Consider the following 20,332-nt stretch of genomic DNA (forward strand, 5'->3'; position numbering starts at 1 on the left):
TGTCTTTATTTCACTCTCCGCTTGCTGTACAAAACAAGGACGCACACAGAAGCAGTGGCCAACCAGACACCGGGTGTCAGGTAGAGAAGTCAAGGCAAGGGTCAGTTTCATATTCCCCACATGGCTTTAATCTGAAAGGCTTGCCAACTTCACTGGATGCACCCATTCCTACAGTGTTAGATTAGCACAACTGATCATGCCATTCGACGCAGTTCATTTCGAGAATTAATATCATTACTTAACCAAATCACATAGAGGTGTGCTTGCTACCCCATTACTGCAAATGGGTTAATACCACTGACCCCACCCTGAGCTCTCAATGCAGTCATCCTCAGCCTTCAACCTAACAGCCAGCCTGCAGTCACCTTCACTGAGGCTCTGAACACGTCCTTGTCAAGAGGGTTTCCATGGCCAGGCCTAATTATAGACCCCTTATTTTTAATGTCGGGAGCAATGACGCTGATAGGACCCTGATCAAAGGCATCTCCTATCACACTGCCCAGCTGGCAGTTCGAGAGTATCAGTTCCCACAGCTGGAGGTGTGCGCCTGTCTTTCGGATAACAGCAAAGGAGCGCATCAGTATCTCCATACTGCACACTTTCATGTGCTGCCAACCTGCCAGTGCCTCCCTACCCTTAGAAATTGGATGGAACCCAGATTTTTTTTTTTAAATTTAATTTAAATTAAATTTATTTATTTTTATCAAGTTTATATTACAATGCTCTACAGTACGTGGAGCGAGGTTCACAACACTGCATGGGGTCTCAGGTTTCAATGCATGCATGATGATGCTTCAGTGTTATTATCCTAACTGCTAGTCGCTAAGCATTTCACCATTTCAAGCCCTACACACCCTATTCACTAAGTCCACACACAGTTTAAAATTCATTTTCAGATCTTTAACTTTTGTAATCTTGCGAATGGGTCCCTAGATTGAGATTCTGCTTTGTGAATTTGGCACAACCGTCAAAGTGTCTAAAACAGCCATCTTCAGAAAGATCCCTACAAGTGCTCACTTCAAGTTAGTGGTTGCTCATATTGAGAAAGCACACTGAAGTGAGCACTCACTAACAGTCAAGGATGTATATGGCTGTAAGTTCACTGCAGTTCGTGTACACTACAGGGATGGAAATAAGACTCACTGCACTGCACTGGGTTTACTATGGGTTTAATAAGACACACCTGAGCTTGTCACCTATACTTTGTGGCTAATCAAGCTCATAATAAAATCTGGAATGGACGAAACTGCTATGCAACAAAGACGAGCGGACAGGATACAGGACTGCACTCTTGCACCCCAGCGCACTCCAAACCATGCAGCGTAGCACGACAAGGTCAGGTTAAACGACACAATAATGTTTTCCCGTCGTTTAAATGGTTAAGTTGAACAGCTCTAATTAGGTCAAGGTAAATCGTAAAGGATAACGTATTTGCTGATCTCTTAAGTAACAGTCACTGTGCCTGGGAACAGAGTGGCGGGTATGTGAGCATGAAGGGGAGATCAGCATTCCTGCTAAAATGGGCCTCATTCAAAATGCTTCAACTCGGGAGTCATTTAAAAAAGTTTTTTCATTCAGTGGATAATGTGAACTTTTACATTGTAAAGCATTTTTGCATTTACATTTTAACACTAATGTTACTTCCAGTACCCCTAGACTTCATCTGAATTCAAAATACCCCACTAGTCTTATTAACTGTAGCTTCAGTGGGTTAAGTTAAAATGAGTTTTGGTTGCTTGCGCCCGAGTAAGTGCAGTTTGTTGGTTTAACATTGTGTGGCCTGTACATTCCATCAGATACCAGTAAGTCTGTTAATGTGAGCCAGTTCCTCTTGTTAAAGGTTTTATTAAACTAAATAAATTACAACCCCCCCCCCACCTCCTCCTCCTCCTCTTCTCAGAGCTAAAATTAGAAATTTGAAACTCAGGCCTGATATCCCACGACTCTACTGACAAAGTTTACATTGGAATCTGCCTTGAAATACCATGCCGTGATTTTCCTGGCTTTTACCATTAACACTGACCACACAATCTAAGGATTATGGCAGCATTTATGATTCAGACAAACAAACTTATTTTCAAATGTACACTACTTAAACGTTTTGAGCAGTTTCTTTATTTTTTTCAAGATAACAACCCCCACTCCCCCAAAAAGATAACACATACACTCTATTAATGATTCATCTAAATGGCTAACAGTATAGCTTTCCTAATGGCTGCAAGCAACAGTAAACCGTTTGTAGAGAAATGATGCCCTGACTTTGTCGACGCAGACTTGGGGACAAGGAGAGCAGGCAGGCAGGCACACACGCAGAGCAGCTCTGAATAAACAGATTCATGACATCTGACATTCCTGCAAGACAGACTGTTTGCATTTTAGATCCTGTTTTAAATTCAGTTATTTTAATATAGGGACATGACGGTAGGGAGGAGAGTTACATGCGTGGCAGAATATTTGGAAGTTATATTTTTTTTTTCTAAAATCTTAATAAAAACACTTCTTACACAACAAACAAGCTTTCAATGTTTCATATCTAGAAAATCTCAACATGTTATGTGTTTGTCAGTGTGTTAAGGATTGGAACAAAGCTGTAAAAATACGTTTTTTAGAATTGCCTTGAATGGTGAAACTGATGCAGTGAGTAGGCATTAGCAGATGAGGCTGTGTCACAGTATTCCATGCTAACTAGTATTGCTGTGACACTACACACACTCACAGATCCACCATCTCTTCACAGCTTGCTTACTTTACTAGGCAATGCAATGATGAAATCACACCCAACGTCTTGTAAAATGAGTCACTTCTCAATTGAGGTTTTTTTTCTTGGTAAAATAAGCTATAGTTGTATTCACTCAGATTTGTGCACCATAAGTTTGACACACAAACACATGCAGCCCTGTAACCTATAACCTGATGTAATACAAATGCACACATCTGCCACTGAATACAATCTACAAACAATGACTATTGCTGGACAACATTTTAACTTCATTTTACTATCTTAGTTAAATATACACAACCCGCAGAAACATACCTATTTAAAATACACACTCAACCATGCAAAACATCTTAAAACGATCTAAAATCCCAACTTGATGATTATCAAATCACAAACCCCTGTCCACACACAATTAGATACACATCAGTGTTTTCATTTAACCACCTAACATGCCTTTGAACACTGTAGCAATTTCAAAGACTTCTGTTGATTCTATTTCATTCCCAGACCTGTACTGAGCAGAGACGGACTGCCGAATCAGAATAATGCCAGCTGAACTCTCTGGAGTTTTGTTATGATGTGCGACACCCAATTCCCAAGGACCACTTGTAGCTCCAGACTCCTAGATGCTGTTTTCTAGTGGGCTGATGTGCTGTGTTTGACCAGCCTGTTAGAATTTTTAATAAAGCAGGTTCTGCACAAGTGGCTTCACTTTAGAGAAATTGCATGAGAAGTGTCCATTTGATAAGGTTTTGATTCTAAGTCCCCTCAACTGTTTTACTAGAGATACCCCTAGTAGAAGAGGCACAGTGGTTACATTTTACACCGAGTTGAGTACCCCAGAACCCATACCGACAGGAAAAACAGGGAGCGAGAGAGAGCACGAGCATGCAAGACAGAGCGAGCGAGCCAGAGCAAGCGAGAGAGGGCGAACAGTACAGGCCAGGATAAATTAACCTGGAAAAGCTCCATATGCAGTGAAGAAGCGTGAATTTGTGGTGCTGCGCACTCAAGGCGTCTCTTTTGTGCATCCCTGTACCAACAGCACTGCCAGAATGACAAACAGGCCCAGGAGTTATTGAAGAGCTGGAATTTAAGAAACAGCTGCAGGTGTGCCGAGCAGCCAGGAGGTTATTTATGAAGATTGGTGAATGCAGCACTTTTATTAAAACACACTGTGAAGACTAGAGAGACCCTGCGGCTTCCACAAGAGTTCAGACAGCCCTCCAGGGATGCCCCCCCTTTCTCTCTCTCCAAGTCATATAGAAAGTGTCTACTGATCCAGCCGAGGTCTCGCTCAGGACCTTAATTAAAAAGCAAAGTGCATCCAGATGAGGGAAACAACAAGGGATTCAGTACCCCCTCCCCATCCCGCTGTGAAACTAGAAACTGAAAAGCATCCACGAATCACATAATTTCAGTTACTGCATAATCCCTTTTAATTATGGCTATCTTTCCACGTTATATAAAAGACATAAAGCCTCCCACATACAGTAACAAGTGAGTGGCTTTATTTCCATGCCTTTATAAAAACACTTTTAACCGGTTTCTGAAACACACTATAACCTGGGTGAATGTGTGTGTGTGTTTTTAAAGCGCACCATGTGTAAAGCACACTACAGATTAAAGGCAGACCAAGCAATTCTATCAGAATGAATTATTCTGAACTGACGGTGTAGCCTAGCAGGAAGAGCTGGGAGTCAGAGGAACACTGGTTACAATCTGAATGGCAAATACACACTCAAATCACTCAAGGCCCCTGTGATCAGTCCTACTCAAGCTACTAAACCTGACTTCAGCTACTATCAAGAACACCAATCAATTGGTCATAGGTACATTGAAAGTTAGGCAGTACGGGACAAATTCAGGACACAATGTGCAATCATCACAAAACTTATTCTGGGCAATGTTCATCATGAAAACCCAGTGTACTGTAGAATGTTCTTTTATTGGCTTTCACATGCAAGTACCACTCTGAGGTTTACAAACAGGACTCTATATCCTGGTAAACATAGCCTGACCCACAAATGAGCATGTGCAGCAAGCCAGAGCTTGGGGCATGACAATAGAGCAACACTCAAGCTAAGCACATTTAATATGCCGTTATGAGACGTTAAGAGAAGACTGCCAGTCGAGCCCTGTCTATGTTTAGTCAGTTTGAATGAGTCGACCCAAAGTTCTGCTCACCCCTCCAGGTTCAAGTTATGTTTGAAAAACCTGCATTATGTAATCTGCAGCTATCGGCATCATCAATTCCCCTGCCAAGGCAGAGCTGCGGCGGCTCCTCGCGGTTTGGGTGCCACGTCTCAATGCCACCATCACAGCCGCCACAAATGGGTAACTGGGTGGATGGCCCACAGACCGGGCTGAGAGATGCCCTGCCTGGGAGAGGCATCTGGGGTCAGTGGGTTCAAACTCTGCTCAACTGCTCTTTAAATCCAGTCTCCAGAAATGCCAGCGCTATCCCTTTCAGTTTCGCAATTACATGCCTTCCTTTTCTCCAATTACCAAGGATAGCCAAACTGCAAGATGAGCTGGTGCTGATTAAATGCGCAAAGCAGCCTAGGAACAATCACACAAGAGTGCAGCGTGCTCTTAGCCCTGCCTAATTGCAGAACAAGCCTTCCAAATGACCCCTTTTCCTCCCCTGGCAGTGTGCGATATCAGATACCACAGACCGCTCGCCAATAAACACCACCGCCACTGCCTTGGTGTAAATACAGGGCAACAGCAAGCACTGGGGCTGGATGCACATGTGGGAAGGATGCAAGTCAGCTCACTTCATTCTAAACTCATTTTACAGATAACGACATCTAACTAGACATATCTATTGACAGAAAATACAGACTTTGCAAAATAGCGGAGTGCAGAGATATTTACCGAGTTATACTTTTGAATCTAGCATTCCTTCTTGAATCAACATGTCATCAATCTGCCGTACCAAGTCCCTTACAGACTAACAATGCATTAGCCGGTATCCAGAGGTTAAAGGGTTAACTCTCCTCTTGTATTAAACACCTAGTAAACAGTGCCTGATGTCAATAAGCCTGAGAATAATTAGGAAGTGGTGCTTGAGCAATCATACAGTTGGGTAGAGGATAAAGCAGGGCTGGAGAAAAAACACAGAAAACACAGTATCTTCCATTGAATTGAATTTAATAATGATTTGACATGAATGTGTGCACACACAGGAATTGGTACGAGCATTTGCAAGGTTGGAACAAGGAGTGAAACTGCTAATGAATCTTTCGTTCTGTTTTCTTGGCTGGCTGGGAGTTTGCATCACCTGCTGGAGCGGCTTGCTTTCCCTCGCTTTCCTGTTCTCCTGGGCTGCGCAGTGAGCACAGGTGACAGGGCTGCCTCCCTCTGCAATAACACAGCCTGCTCTCCTGGGCAGTGATCGCAGGTGACAGGGCTGCCTCCCTCTGCAATAACACAGCCTGCTCTCCTGGGCAGTGAGCACAGGTGACAGGGCTGCCTCCCTCTGCAATAACACAGCCTGCTCTCCTGGGCAGTGATCGCAGGTGACAGTATTCTTTTAAGAGAGTGCCATGCAGGACTGTGAAGACTGGGAACCTCTGTGCACCCCTGCCACTGAAACCAGCTGGAATTTACTATATGAGCTTTGCAAAGCAATTAAGGAAACCAGCAACAAGGTCTCATCCTCTCTCCAGCTGGAGTTGTGTTCTCTCCCCTCCAGACCTTCCCAGGACCAAAGAGAAGGCCTTTCTCATGTGTTGCAACACAAAACATCTGAAATAATTTAACCCACATGGTGGAGGTTGACAGGAAATGGAACCAAACCTGTCCAAACTGGAGCCAACCCTCCACAGGCACTTACCTCCCCCTTCTCTCCTCTCCCACGTCTTTCCTGGTCTGTGATGAGGAGAGGAGAGGCACAGTGTGCAACAACATGCTCCTTATAAACTAAAAAGTGGAAAATAGTTTTGTTTCCTTTGCTTTCTTCATCCTGGGTATTTGATTTGAAACAATGCATTCCTAATTCTAATCCCCCCTCTGACGAAGTGCGAGTGAGATTTTTTCCTGTGCTTGAATCCGTCCTAGGCCTTTCTCAGGGCACAGGAAATGCATCTATAATGAACTCCTTGCAGTCTATGGGAACCCAAGAGGCTGGCCAGACCACTGCTTTTCTAAACTATCAATCAATGCTGAGATAGCTTGGCCTCTTTAAACTAAAGCTAAACTGAAAACACCCAACCTACAAACCCCTGTTTTGCCGAGAGATTGACACAAGGATATCACAAAATGTTTTTCATTCTTGACAGTAATGGACTAAAAGTACATCTTGTATAAATTACATTGTTCAGATGGCAGCTTCATTAGCGGTTGCTGTCCTATTTGCACACAATGCACCATTTGATACTGATATAAATAATCCAAAATTAGACCAATTTAACTAAAAACAAAATGTCCTCAAAATCGGCTATACACACGAAAGAGGCACAGCAGTCTCCAGCTAAAAGAACTTCCCTCAGCAAGCAAGCGATGTGTTCTCTGAGATGGTGGTAGCCACGAGACACAATATGAATCAATAAATGAATACATACATACGTATTACTCATCATGATGTACGTGCATCAACATATGAAATTAACTGAATAAGTAAAAGAAAAGCAATATTCAAGTGTATGTTAATAAAACAATAATAAAGTAATAGATAAACTAACATTAATAAAACTAAAGCAAAACAACACTGTCAAAAAGCTTAATCGTTATGTGCTGTGAAATTAGCTGCCGGGTGTGTTTCAGGCTATCATGGCAGAGGCAAAGATAATGGCAGATACTTAAGTTTAAACTTAATGTTAATAAACTAACTGTCAAACTAGATTAACACAGCAGCTGTACGCATGTTACAAAATGCAGCAGCACTATGCAAGACATGCACATTATTTAAGAGACTGGTGAAGCAATTCAACAGAACGGGAAACGCCAAATTGCTCGGCGACTTGTGTCTGATTCAGGTTTCTTTCAAGAGCTCAAACAATTTCTCACTTTGTGTAGCAGGAGAAACAGCGATGCATTTCACTGTTTGTTTACATGCCATTTTGTAGCGATGAGGTGGAAATCAGAATACAAAACAATTTAATGATAAGGGCGGTTTTGCAAAGATTTAATAAACCAATCAGTGTCCCTCAAGACACTCGAGATTTTTCACAAAACAATGCTGTATCCGCTGTGAACTCATCGTTACTGGTGCCAAGTAGCTGTTCTTTAAGTTCCTTTTCCTTTTGACACTGGTGGCCAAAACACCAAGTACTGAGATGTGTTTCAGCAAGGGCACTGGAACACTTTGATTTCCGCAAAAATGAAACATGGTGGCAAAAAAAAGCACAAATGCTTCACGTTCAGTCTGATCTTCTGCACGCTTTGGTTTTGATATTTTTTTTCCAGCCTTAAGAGATTGATCAGAAAGCTTCTTGTGCTTTCGACTTCAAGATCAGTCAGTGCTGAAATTCCAGCTCCCATCTTTCATTACTGTTATGCATTGGAGGCAGCTAAAGTGGACCTTCTCATCCAAGAGAACCAACATGTTCAGCGATGATGTGTCAACAGCTGCAGGTAACAACGAGTAGGAATAGCACTGGCGGGTAGTGAGTCAATCCTGGTCCAAAGGAGTAATGTACCTATCAGCATACCTTCAAACAAGGGTTCCACTGCACAGCTAATCAGTGTCTGGCCAGGATTGCAACTACAGTGAATGAGCACGATGAGCAGTGATAGCAATGAAATGATCAGGCTGGATCAAACAGCTGCTCACAATTACCAGTGCATGTCATTAAACCCCAAGAGACTGGTCAGAGCCACACAATGAACAAAGAATTTAAGATGTCTCTGTTCCATCCTGCAGCAACCCCAGGGAGGGGCTCACAAGCCATGGGAACAGTGGCCCGAAGCTGACCATGTTGCACAATTACTGGCTGTAGCAATGGGATTGTGCAATACATTGTTCTTTATGAGTAGGGCAGTCCGAATTTGCACATAACAGAATTCCTTGGAAATAGTGGACTTTGCTGTCTTCCACAGATTCATATTCTGCAGCTACATCTTCATCAGAATGGTCATAAACAGACTGCTAAAGTCACCTGAAATATAGAACTTAGTTGTTCGGTTCTAATTTTGTTAAAATTAACAGATGTTTTGTCTCCTTCAAAAAGCAGGTGTAAATTAAAGACTGGAGTTGAGGCTTTGAAAATGTGGCCCAATAAGAAGTCTTATGTGATGTGATGTTTTTGTTTGACAGTTTCTAAAGATTTTACTGACAAAAAAGCTTGCTATATTAAAATCGGATGTACTTAACCCATATATTGTTTGTTATGATTATGTTTACATTACGTGCATTTTTTAGAAGCCATTATTAATACAAACAGAGTGCAGAACACTCAGCAGATATCTACTTCAAACGTATGCAGGTTTTTTTTTGCATATCTTCCCTCTGAATTGGACAGCCTCTACTTGTGGGTAAAGGGGGGGGGTGTCCTGTTGGATCCCTGAAGCGTGGAGCTGAGCTATTGTAAACCTGTCCTATGATTGTTAATAAAGAACTTCAGCATCCCTACCTGCTTGGAAGTGATTAGAGCATACTCTCAGCAGCATTGTCTCTGCAGTGAAGCACACTATGGAAGGGAGATGTTTGCATTGATCTGCAAAGCAAATGTCCTGCAAAGAGTTTTGCACAGGTAACGACCAGGCACAGTGCAGCGCAGCTTCCAAAATATTCCTGATCCAACCGGGGGTTCTGGGAAGAGACCATTCCTGAGATAAAAGGGTTCACAGCCGGTTTCATCCAGCCTCACTTCAAGCCCCTCGAAGGTTACTGGGAAGGACTCGTTGACGAATGGATTTCATTTTCTTTTCTTGGTACAGCTGAAGCTAGCTTCCCTCTTGTCAACATGATCATGTTTTCCAGCTCAATCTATCACCAGTGGCATAAATAAACAACAAAGTGCACTAGAAATTCAGGGGTGCTGTCTTTCAGGGAATGATCGACTATTTCAGAATAAAAAACCACACAAAAAAAACAGGCATTGGATTTTGTTCTTTCTTTTTCTCAATCAGCACATGGGCTGCTTCTCCATCACCACTCAATGCTCTTGTGCGCATTCTCCAGGGAGTGCCAAAAACTGAAAGATCCAAGACAGGTTTTCAATCAACTTTTACAAATGTATATGCTGTGCAGCATATCTGTATAACAGAGTACAGCAAGAATGAACTCGCCCTTGTGGGCCAGTATTCATTTGGGCAAGCAAAGTCTTGTAAAGTTCCAACGTTTACAATTATTTGCACAGATGTAACTGCAGTAAACGAAACTGTAGCAGTCATGCGTACTGATTGTGTCACAAAGAAGAACGCAACTGAGGGGCCATCTCACGCACTGAAAGCAATCAAATTGATTAAACAATTAACTACGTGCTTAAAATGAGTAACGTACTGAAGTCCTGTTCTCAGAAAGGATGCAATTAACACATGCTGAAGGAAGGCAATAAAGGCACTGGGGACCCTTACACATATTCAAAGGAACAGCAGGCTGTAATGGCCCATCACTGAAGATGGGCTTTAGAAATGCTCTACCACCATCACCCGATCTGTAATCTGTGACATTGTTCTTATGGGGAGACCTCTAGGATCCAGTTAATATGACACATGCAAGGACCGTGTTATATTGATGCTACAATTTTAAAAAGCCATCTTTGAATCATGGTAAAACCGTTAACAAGGATTCAAACAGTGTAGCATTAGTAACTCTACTGTGTATCACTGTATACAGCGGGACAATGATGTTTAGGGCAGTGTCATGATTGGTCTAGAAATGAGGGAGTGGATGCAACCTGGAGACTGCTAACACTGCAGAGAAAACAGAGTTAAACTGGAGCAACACAATTCACAACCATGATGGCAATCATACAAAAGGTAACATGTAAAAATAAGTATGCATGAAATAATTAACTGTTAGCCATTAACCTGCAGCAGGGTCCCATGGACGTGGTTGTGCCGGACGGTGGCCTCAGCTCTGTCTGGAAGCTCCCGCAGCAGGGCCAGCGCGGTGGAGGGGAGCTGGTTCACCATGACAAAGGGGACCAGGGCTCGAGCCGCCATCTCTCGAGACCTCCACACCGGAGAGCGACCACACCTGAAACAGCAGAGGAGCACAGGGCAAAGGAGGCCTGAAGACAGAGCTTTCACAATCTGGAAGGAGTCTCAGAGGAGAAGGAGACTGCTATTTTACATGCATTGTTATGTGCACGTATGTTACAGACTTTCTGCCAGCAAGCACAGTTAGAAAGCAGCAGTCTGAGGGCTTGTTTGCACCAGTAAGGCATTGCAATCTCCTGCTCTTTCTAGACCCCTCTGTGCTATGCGACCCACCTTTGGAACTTTGTGCCATTGAAGAATGTTGAGGATAGCTGCTAAACTACACTTCATTGTTGTTATTTGATTGACCTTGCCTGTATTTAGTTTGTGCTTTTGTGATTGCCTGATGCACTGGAACGCTCTGCACAAAGGGCTCAGAGTAGGATTAGTGCTGCATTGTATTGCACTGTAAGGCGAGGCAAATATGTGAAATCTTTTCTAAATTTCAATCCATCAGTCTTGGAAGCAGAAACAGGCAATTAAAATTAGGTCAGACCCTTTACAGGCAGGTTCCTAGAACAACCCAGAGGCTCCTCAGGTACTTCAATGCACAGTCATTGCCAAGTGTCTGAAACATGAACCTATCTGAAAACAGACAGCATTCATTCCACTTTCATTTCAAGATACAGCAAACTGCTGCTTACCATCATAATAACTGCCCTGAAGCCTGGGCAGATGTTTAATATCAGTTCGGCAGTTGAAGACAACTCTGAGGAACTCAGGAATGTGCCGAATTTTCTCTCTGTGACCACTGCCAGGAACAAGCTTCCCAGAGGAGTTTGGCACTACTGAGTGGAGAGAATGGAAAGCAGGACAGGAGCCAAACCGTGAAGCATCCCAACCCTGCTCGACTAGAGGAAGATGCTTCAGAAAAGGATTCAAAAGGGGTCACCCGTCAAGACATGAACATAGACTTATTCTACAAGACATGCGACACACCAAAATCTAAAAGAGTCAGACTTCATCAGTACCTTTGCATGTGGACCAATCAACTTTGATAAGTATATAGGATCAAGAATGCAGGGGCACGGTGGAAAGGGTACAGCACATATGCAAGTGGAAAATGAAATCGCGTGGGCAGTGCATCACGTTACCATGCATACGCATGTAGTTTGACTATGGTTTTCTTTTCGTCATTTTAATGACTGTAAATGACCTGACTGTCCCTTTGTCGCAAACATGATTGTTACAACACTGCACCACTGTCTGTCCTAATCCTAACCTCAATCACTGCACCACTGTCAGGGTGAACATATGCACTGAACATATGCTCCAGTTTTCCCCATGATCTGCACGTCACTGTAGAGCATTTGGAGTGAATGTACCTTTGGCCGACTGTTACTTTGACCTCTGAAACACAGTCAATCAGTTTAATAGAAAGCTAATTTTTTACTACAATTCTGATTGTGTTCAAGGTCCCATAGAGGTCACCACACACACAGCACAACACTTATTTCAGCCTCCTGCTAATCTCGCCAGCCCTTGCCAGGTCAGGCTCTTGCCCAGACCTGGCTTCCAGCAAGGGGCTTTCTTCAACCCACTGCTTTACTCTGGCGCCTATCTACCCAGACACACTCTGATATGCCTTCCAACTGCATTGGCTTCTAACATGCCTTCTACTAAATAGGAGAGAGAGTCTGAAAGCAGTACCACATGGTAGTAATCAGTGCACAGAGCCTTTCAAAGTCTCTCTTCACTTTGGATTGACAGAAGATATTTAAAATACCTGATCCTCAATTGCTTCAAGAGGACGGTCAATGAAGTCTGATTACTGCCAATTATCCTCCAGGCCCCAGTCCCGCAACGTCCTGCAGAGAGCTCCAATTTTAAAATGTCCCCCAAAACTAGCTGCAGAGATAATCAATAGACCATCCCACCCATTTAAACGGTTCATGCAGCACTTAAGTCTGGACTAAAAATCACCACATAAACACATGGTTTTGGAATTTTTACCAACAAATCGCTTAAATCAAATAATTCTCAGAGGTCCTCTGTCTTTTTTTGACATCGGGATCTTCTGTAAAATTTTAAACTGTGTCTTTTTAGCACCACAAAGGGTTACGGTTGCAGCAGCATCACTCTGGTTCAAAGCTAGGTCAGAAGAACCGGGCCAGTGGTTCTAATATGCCTAGCTGGGACCGCCTTGAAAGACAAACTAACTTATACTGACCTAAAAAATTGCTGTAATCTCTAGATCTAGACTTTTATTGTCTAAACCGGAAATAGATTCATACAAAAAAGCAACAACATACTGCAGAACTGTGAATCTGACAAGAGTTTCAAAATGGAACGTCTGCTCTCGACAGAAGATCTTACACATAGTTGGACCCCCCCCGTGAACCACAGTCAATGTACTGCAGGTGTGCTCAACCCCAGTCCCCCGGCTGGAGCTGAACCTGAAGGCTCTCAGTGTCTGCAGCTTTTACATTTTCCACTGCTTCACTCAGCCCCTCCATTCAAGTGTGTACAGGGACAGCCAGAGTAAACCAAACCAGATAAATAAACTCTATGCTTTATGCTTGTGGCTTTTGCCTCTTAATTAAATCAAGCATAAAAATAACTTTTTAGAAGCATTACTCATTTTTAATCAATAAACATATATTAAATTTGTTCTGCGCAATGTAGTGATTAAGCCCTGGCCTGGAGTGTCGGGTTGCATTGGATTCCCATCACTTTACAGAGTAATCAGACCAAACGAGAAGCAGGGGTAGGAACAGGGATTTGGTTTCAGCACACTGATTTGCTAAAAGACTCTGCAAAGCCCTATAGGATAATGACTGTGCTGCATTTACCTGCTGTACCCCTCACTCTGACCTCACAGGTCACGCCATGCCTTGTGACTGGGTCAAACCCCCATGAAATACCACTGGTAACGACTTGCTACAGTCTCAGAAACACAGCTGCACCCTGGATGTGCTCCAGCTCAGATCTGCAAGAATGCAGGAAACACGCAATATAAACCTTGGAATAGGAAGCAAATTCTCAGCACCTAGAATGCTGTCAAAACTATTCTCATCATACACATCTCTTTTTATCAGTAAAAACAAGACTCCCACAGTATAACAGTGTGATCCATTCCTGGTTTTACTACAAGTTTAATAACACACTTGAGCTTGTTACCTGTACCCGAAATGGGTGAAACTACTATGGTTTCACCAACAGACAAACCAGAGACGGATGGACACAGAAACAAACCAATGAAGTGGTGGCCACATGATGAAAAGAAACCTTGTACACGGACAGGAAGAATTAGGCCCCGCCTCCAAACCCATTTCCACCCCAATCGATCCGAGATTTCTGGTTCCTTCATGTTCTCAAACTATCCCAGTTCTGCAGGTCCCATCATGCTGGCCAGTTGAAGGTTGTGGTTGACAGAGTCACATTGGCAAGACTATTCACATCCTCTGCCTTTCTGAGTTGTTCCAACACATTATGCAATCACTGTTTTTAATTTACTTAGTCAAACAATATATGCTATTATACTGTACACATTACTTAATCAAAATGCATAACTTATCTTGACAGATGTGCTGTCTGGGACTAATAGAAAATCGTTTAATGTTATCATTTAGATGACATATTAACCTGGTTCTCATGGCCAGTAACCCTATCATTACAGGCCTTGGCGTAAACAGCAAAAACAGAATGACACACTTATTTCTTCTAGTTAACTCCCTGGGCTTTACATAGTACGGTCTCAAGGGTTTACTGAAGCAGTCATAATGAGTTCCATTACATGAGAGTAGGTGTTAAAACTTCATGCTGATATTGGACTCGGCTCTCGCCAAGATAAGCACCAACTAAGACACAGCTTCTTTTACTGTAAACTAATGTGATGCATCTGCGTTTCCTTCCACCTGATGACATAGATATCCTTCTGCTTGGTGTTGCTGGCTGAAATGCCTAATGCTGGGTCCAGGGATCAGCCTATTTTGCCTCCCTGGCACATCTGCACACACAACGACTGCAATGCTGGTTCCAGGGATCAACCATTGTGCGGCCCCCCTAGCACATCAGCATGAAAACTACCTAGACTGAGCCGAGTAGGGCTCTGGGGTCTTCAAGTGGGCATCTTCCATCCTTGGTGTTTTGTTGACAAGCCAACGACACCTTAAGTGACTCTGGTGTCACAGCATCACCCCCTCCATCCCCCACTCAGCTAAGCACAGCTTGCTTACCTTCCTTTACATCGACGGGTTTTTTTTTTCTTTAATGTGCTTCAGGTCCCCAACCAGTATCTTTTCATCTCAACCACAGCCAGTTGCTGCTCCTCTTTGTTGCTTCACATAAATTCTTCACTATGCATCGTAACTCCAGATGTCTCAGAGAAACTGGCTTGTAAAGTGTGCCACAAATCCTCGTCAACCCACCCCCACTGGATAAACCTGGACTCTCCATCCTCGCTGTTCCGCTTCACCAGCCAGTTGAGCGTACCGAAGTTTCTTCCTTTTATACGCCTCATCCACAGCATCCTTCCATGGCACTGTTAACCCTACCAGGTGAACAAGGCGTGTGGTCTGGATCATCAAGACAATATCGGGTCAAAGGTTAGTGATGGCAATCTGCCAGCATTTTCCAGTCTCAAAAAGCTTCCAATTGTTCTAGGAGAGTGTTGGTTTTAATACCTTTTCTCGGTGGTTGCTCCACTGGATGGAGGAATGTTATTCTTTGTGTCTTATATTGCTGGCATTGGTGGCAACTTGTTGGTTATGCTGCGCTTGTCTTCCAATGCCAAGACCAAACATCGCAGCACCTGGTCATGATACCAAGTAAACCGTCCTTGGCCAAGACCCATCTTACACCCTGTCAAAATGTGTTAATGTAGATTAGGAGGAACACAAAGGACACCATGGATCCTCTCCTACCCAAAGATTAAGGTTCTGTGGTGATGGGAGAACATCCTATGTCGACCCGATGAGGAAACTGATCTAGCCTGTTCCATTGTCCATAGATCCTGCCAGCTGATCTTGCATTGTTCCACACTCTCCCATCTAGTCAATTTTTTCTGCTTGGCCTGGGAAACTGCCTTTACACACCTCACCCTCTCCTCCTGCTTTTGCACCTCCTTGACTACCAGCTTCCTCCATTTAGCTGTGGCTGCTTTGTGCCATGTAGGAGGAGCTGAACTGAGACCAAGACCGTCTGTTCCATGCTGAACTTGCCTCATGATATCACCGATATGAAGGGCTGCCCACTTTTTTTCCCAGTTTGCAAAACAGGTGCTGCCTCCCTCACACATTCGTCAAGTGACTTTACCAATGTCATATACAATCAAACCTTGGCACACTTAAACTCCTCAGTTAGTGCCGAGCCTGGCAGCTGCAGTATCCCTTTACCATACAGTCCTACTCTGCTGAGGCAGCATGGAACTCCTAACCATTTCCTGACGTATGAAATGATTAATGTTTCCAGCTTCTCTACTGTTAACAAGGAAACATCACACACAGTGAGTGGCCACGGAAGACTTAGCAGTAGACCAAACTGAAGAGCATAGACAGACGCTGCTGTCTATGCTCTTCAACCCTTGCAATGCTTGTTGTCTCACTTCTCCCACACAAACTGTGTCCTTTAGGTCCCCATCATCCCATCTCCCAAGACTTTTAACAGGCTTGCCTTCCACGTTTAACAGGGAAATAGGGCAGAACTGACTGATATCAAAGACCCCACCTGCTCAGCGCCATGCTCTTGGTACAACCTGTTTTTCCCCATGCTACTTTCATCAATTTCCACAGGATTCATATAACACCAGGGGCACTCTTGTACACTCGGCAGGGAACTCCATTAGGCCCAGGAGATTATGACACCCTTGCTTTTTCACTGCTTGCTCTACTTCTTTCCACTTTGGTGTGCAGTCCTCCATTTGGTATTCTGATGGATTGATAAGTGGGATGTCTCAAGTAATCGACATAGGCTCCTGCCTTTTTTTAATCTGTGTCCATTTCCTTGAGATTTCTCCAGCTCAGATTTAGTTGCTTTTAGTGCGCCATTATTCTCCCTAGTGAATAACTTCTTTGCAAATTTGAATGGGTCTTTATAAAAGTTTAGTCCTCGCACGTTCCTGCTTTTTGCAGCATTTCCGTAGGCTCTCAGCTCTGTGCAATGTTGCAAGCTTATCTTTTCTGACTCTCTGTAATAGATTGATTGCCTCAATCTGACTTTGATCTGCTCTCCTCCATTGCTTCAACTCCAAGTGTTTAATCTCCTGCTGCCGTCTAGACTTTCTCCTTTCTTTTTTCAACTCCAAACCTCTCGCTTCCATGCGCAGATGGTATCCCCAAATTTATCCTGCGTCTTTTTGACTGTTCCACCTAATCTTTGCAACACAAAACAGAGATCCATGTTTATCCCATATAGTTTTCTCAGAAGCACTTGGTCATTTAACTCCAGGCTTGTGCCCGTTGAGGTTCTTCTCTCTTATGCTGGTTCATATGACCAGGTTCACGAGGATCATTAGGTTCACCACAAGGGGTGCTGATATCCTGTGAACTGTGGTTTGCTTCCTGTCACTGGATTTCATTCGACTGACTTTATAAAAGGTACTGATCAATGTGACGCCCTCGTCCTTTCTCCCTCAAGCTGACTACTCTAGACATATACTAGAATGCTTTACACAGTATGGTCTCATAATGCAAGGGTTACTAATAGAAGTAACATCTGTAGGATGTCAAGAGCTTACGGTAAACAGAACAGTATCTTTGCACGAACACTTGATTTTGAAAGAAACCTTAAAACAAGCCATTCAAACCAAATACAAATACAAACAGAAACTGAGCTTTAGGGCTGTATGAAATATAATTTGCTGTTTCCATGTTATGAACATTACAAGCCTATTCTGTCAAGTTTGCTGTTGAAAAAACAAAAAAAGAATTATGGGTTTATCTGTCAAACCCCAGCTAGTCCTCAGGCAAGCCGGGAAGAGTTTCAGTTCCTCTTATGATAACTTGACCATTCATACACTTATTTAGTCAAATGCGGGCACATGGGTGTGGGGGGGGGGGGTGATGAATGTCATTATGTTTTTTCATTAAAGGGTGACGGTACATTTGCTTCTTTACTGTGTTCTATGTTGTTTGCTGTGGTGTTGTGAGCCTCTAGTCAAGTCGTCATTGTAAATGAGAATTTGTTCTCAAGGCCTCCTCTGTTTTGATTGATTGGTTGTTTTCAGCACACTGGTGTTGCTGGTAAGGCTGTGTTGACACTCATACTTGGAGTTGTCTAACACTAGAAGCGTTCCGGAATGGAAAGCACATGCCCGTTCGTGACTTTTCGCAAATATACGTATAAGATACACTGACGGCATTTGAGCCGCATATTCGTAAGAAATTGATCATTATAAGCACGTTAACCTACAAAAGCCAAAGCCGCTCATTTTTCACCGGTTATTTCAATACATATTTATTTATCTAATATTGCCTATAATCCGGCCTGTCTTTTTCAATACAATCAGTGATCAAGTGGCGTTTACCTGTCTACATTCTTTGAGTGCTTGAAAAGTTATAGGTACCATCCTGTGTATAGCATTGCAGGTTCATTCTCAGCTCTATGCACAAAACAGTGGTGATCAACAAAAAACAAATCCTGAGACAGTGGAATACTACAATGCCACATGTTCAGTGTGGATGTGCTGGACCACATGGCGGATCTTGTCGGTGGTCTGTGGCTATATTTTATAACATTTTGGACCTGGCAACCATCAATGTGTATGTTTTGAATAAGGAATGTATTGGGGTTAACTGCAACAGGAGGGACTTCATCTTGCAGTTAGCCATGGAGCTTCGGCTAGCACTATGGATCAGAAAAGGGCAGAGACAGAGGCCCCTTCTGGCAGTGCTGCAGCCGCTGCACCCACACGCAAGAGGAAACGAAACTGTGGATGTCTGCGGCGGCTGGGGAAGGGCCTTGTGGGTAAATGCTCAGGGAGAGTGGAGAAGCATGTATTGTGTGTGGGGACTGTATAGGTTACAAAGCAGCCAGGTATGTAGCCTAAATAAATGCTATGTAAATAGTTAATTGTATTATAGTTATTTATGTTTTGAAGTAGTGCATTACATAAAATGACCGATTTGGCGCTTCTAGGTAGTTCGAAATTTCGAAGTATTTATGGGCAGGTTTTCAACAAATCAATTCATTAATGTGTTGATTTTAAGAGGAAAAGTGGTTACAGCCTCGGTCTGCTGTAAAAATGTCAGCGTCCCAGGTGACAGGAAAAGTCACCATCAGCTTTTCAGACACTCAATGTGGAACTTAATTGCCACAGATTCGTACTCTGTTTAAAAGGCGGGGGAAGGTCAGCTTTTCACATCAATGTATTGATTTATTCAATACCTGGTCAGAAAGCATGAGTACGATTAGCAGCACAGCCCTAGTTGCAGGTAACGCTTCGATCTATGCAAGAGTTCAGCCAACCCCCAGCAGGGTGCATTGCAGGAGCACCGTGTTGCTGGGGGTGCTGTCACTCCAGGTGTTTAATGGAGGTCCTGAATACTCGGTGTATGTTAGTCCCAAGGCAATATTTGAAAAAAGTGCAGTTGCCGAGCCAGCTATCTTGCTCAATTACAAAAAAAAAAAAAAAAAAAACAATTCAAATCTGGCATTGCAATAAATACCATCTTGACTAATGAACCCTCCCAAGAGTTCCCCGGATCTTTCTTCTTCTATCCTGCACACTGTACTGCACAGGCTAACTAGAAACACACATTTTCTCAGGGTAGGTATTCAGATTTGAAAAACAAGACAGATACAAGAGAAGACTGCGAACGCTGCAGGGCTGAAAGCCAACTGTATTCGCCAAACCACACCGTCAAAAACACCCAGTTGATGCACATTAACATTACAGATGAACAAGACCGAAGCTGACCAAAAACTTAAAACACACTTGTTTTTTATTTCAAACGTATTTAACTTTTTGTAAATGAGCCTTTGTGTAATTTTTTTTAAGCCTGTGCCCATGTGTTAACCATCATCTCGTATTTATTGCATGAGCATTTTAGTGGAGGAATTGAAGTGTGCAGACTGTGTGAACTCAGTACAGCAGAGTGCAGTGTGCAGACTGTGCGAACTCAGTACAGCAGAGTGCAGTGTGCAGACTGTGCAACTCAGTACAGCAGAGTGCAGTGTGCAGACTGTGCGAACTCAGTACAGCAGAGTGCAGTGTGCAGACTGTGTGAACTCAGTACAGCAGAGTGCAGTGTGCAGACTGTGCGAACTCAGTACAGCAGAGTGCAGTGTGCAGACTGTGTGAACTCAGTACAGCAGAGTGCAGTGTGCAGACTGTGTGAACTCAGTACAGCAGAGTGCAGTGTGCAGACTGTGTGAACTCAGTACAGCAGAGTGCAGTGTGCAGACTGTGTGAACTCAGTACAGCAGAGTGCAGTGTGCAGACTGTGTGAACTCAGTACAGCAGAGTGCAGTGTGCAGACTGTGTGAACTCAGTACAGCAGAGTGCAGTGTGCAGACTGTGTG

General features: G+C 43.4%; 1 protein-coding gene across 2 annotated transcripts in view; it reads right to left on the reverse strand.

The window, feature by feature from the left end:
* The window catches only part of LOC121316672 (thyroid adenoma-associated protein-like), a 154,171-nt gene that overhangs the window by 51,307 nt on the left and 82,532 nt on the right, over positions 1-20,332 (reverse strand). For both annotated transcript variants that reach the window (XM_041251718.1, XM_041251719.1), the window contains exon 29: positions 10,700-10,868. In XM_041251718.1, the coding sequence (XP_041107652.1) occupies positions 10,700-10,868 (169 nt within the window). The remainder of the gene's footprint in view (positions 1-10,699; positions 10,869-20,332) is intronic.

Source organism: Polyodon spathula, chromosome 6, assembly GCF_017654505.1.
Source record: "Polyodon spathula isolate WHYD16114869_AA chromosome 6, ASM1765450v1, whole genome shotgun sequence".
NCBI classification, from domain to species: Eukaryota; Metazoa; Chordata; class Actinopteri; order Acipenseriformes; family Polyodontidae; genus Polyodon; species Polyodon spathula.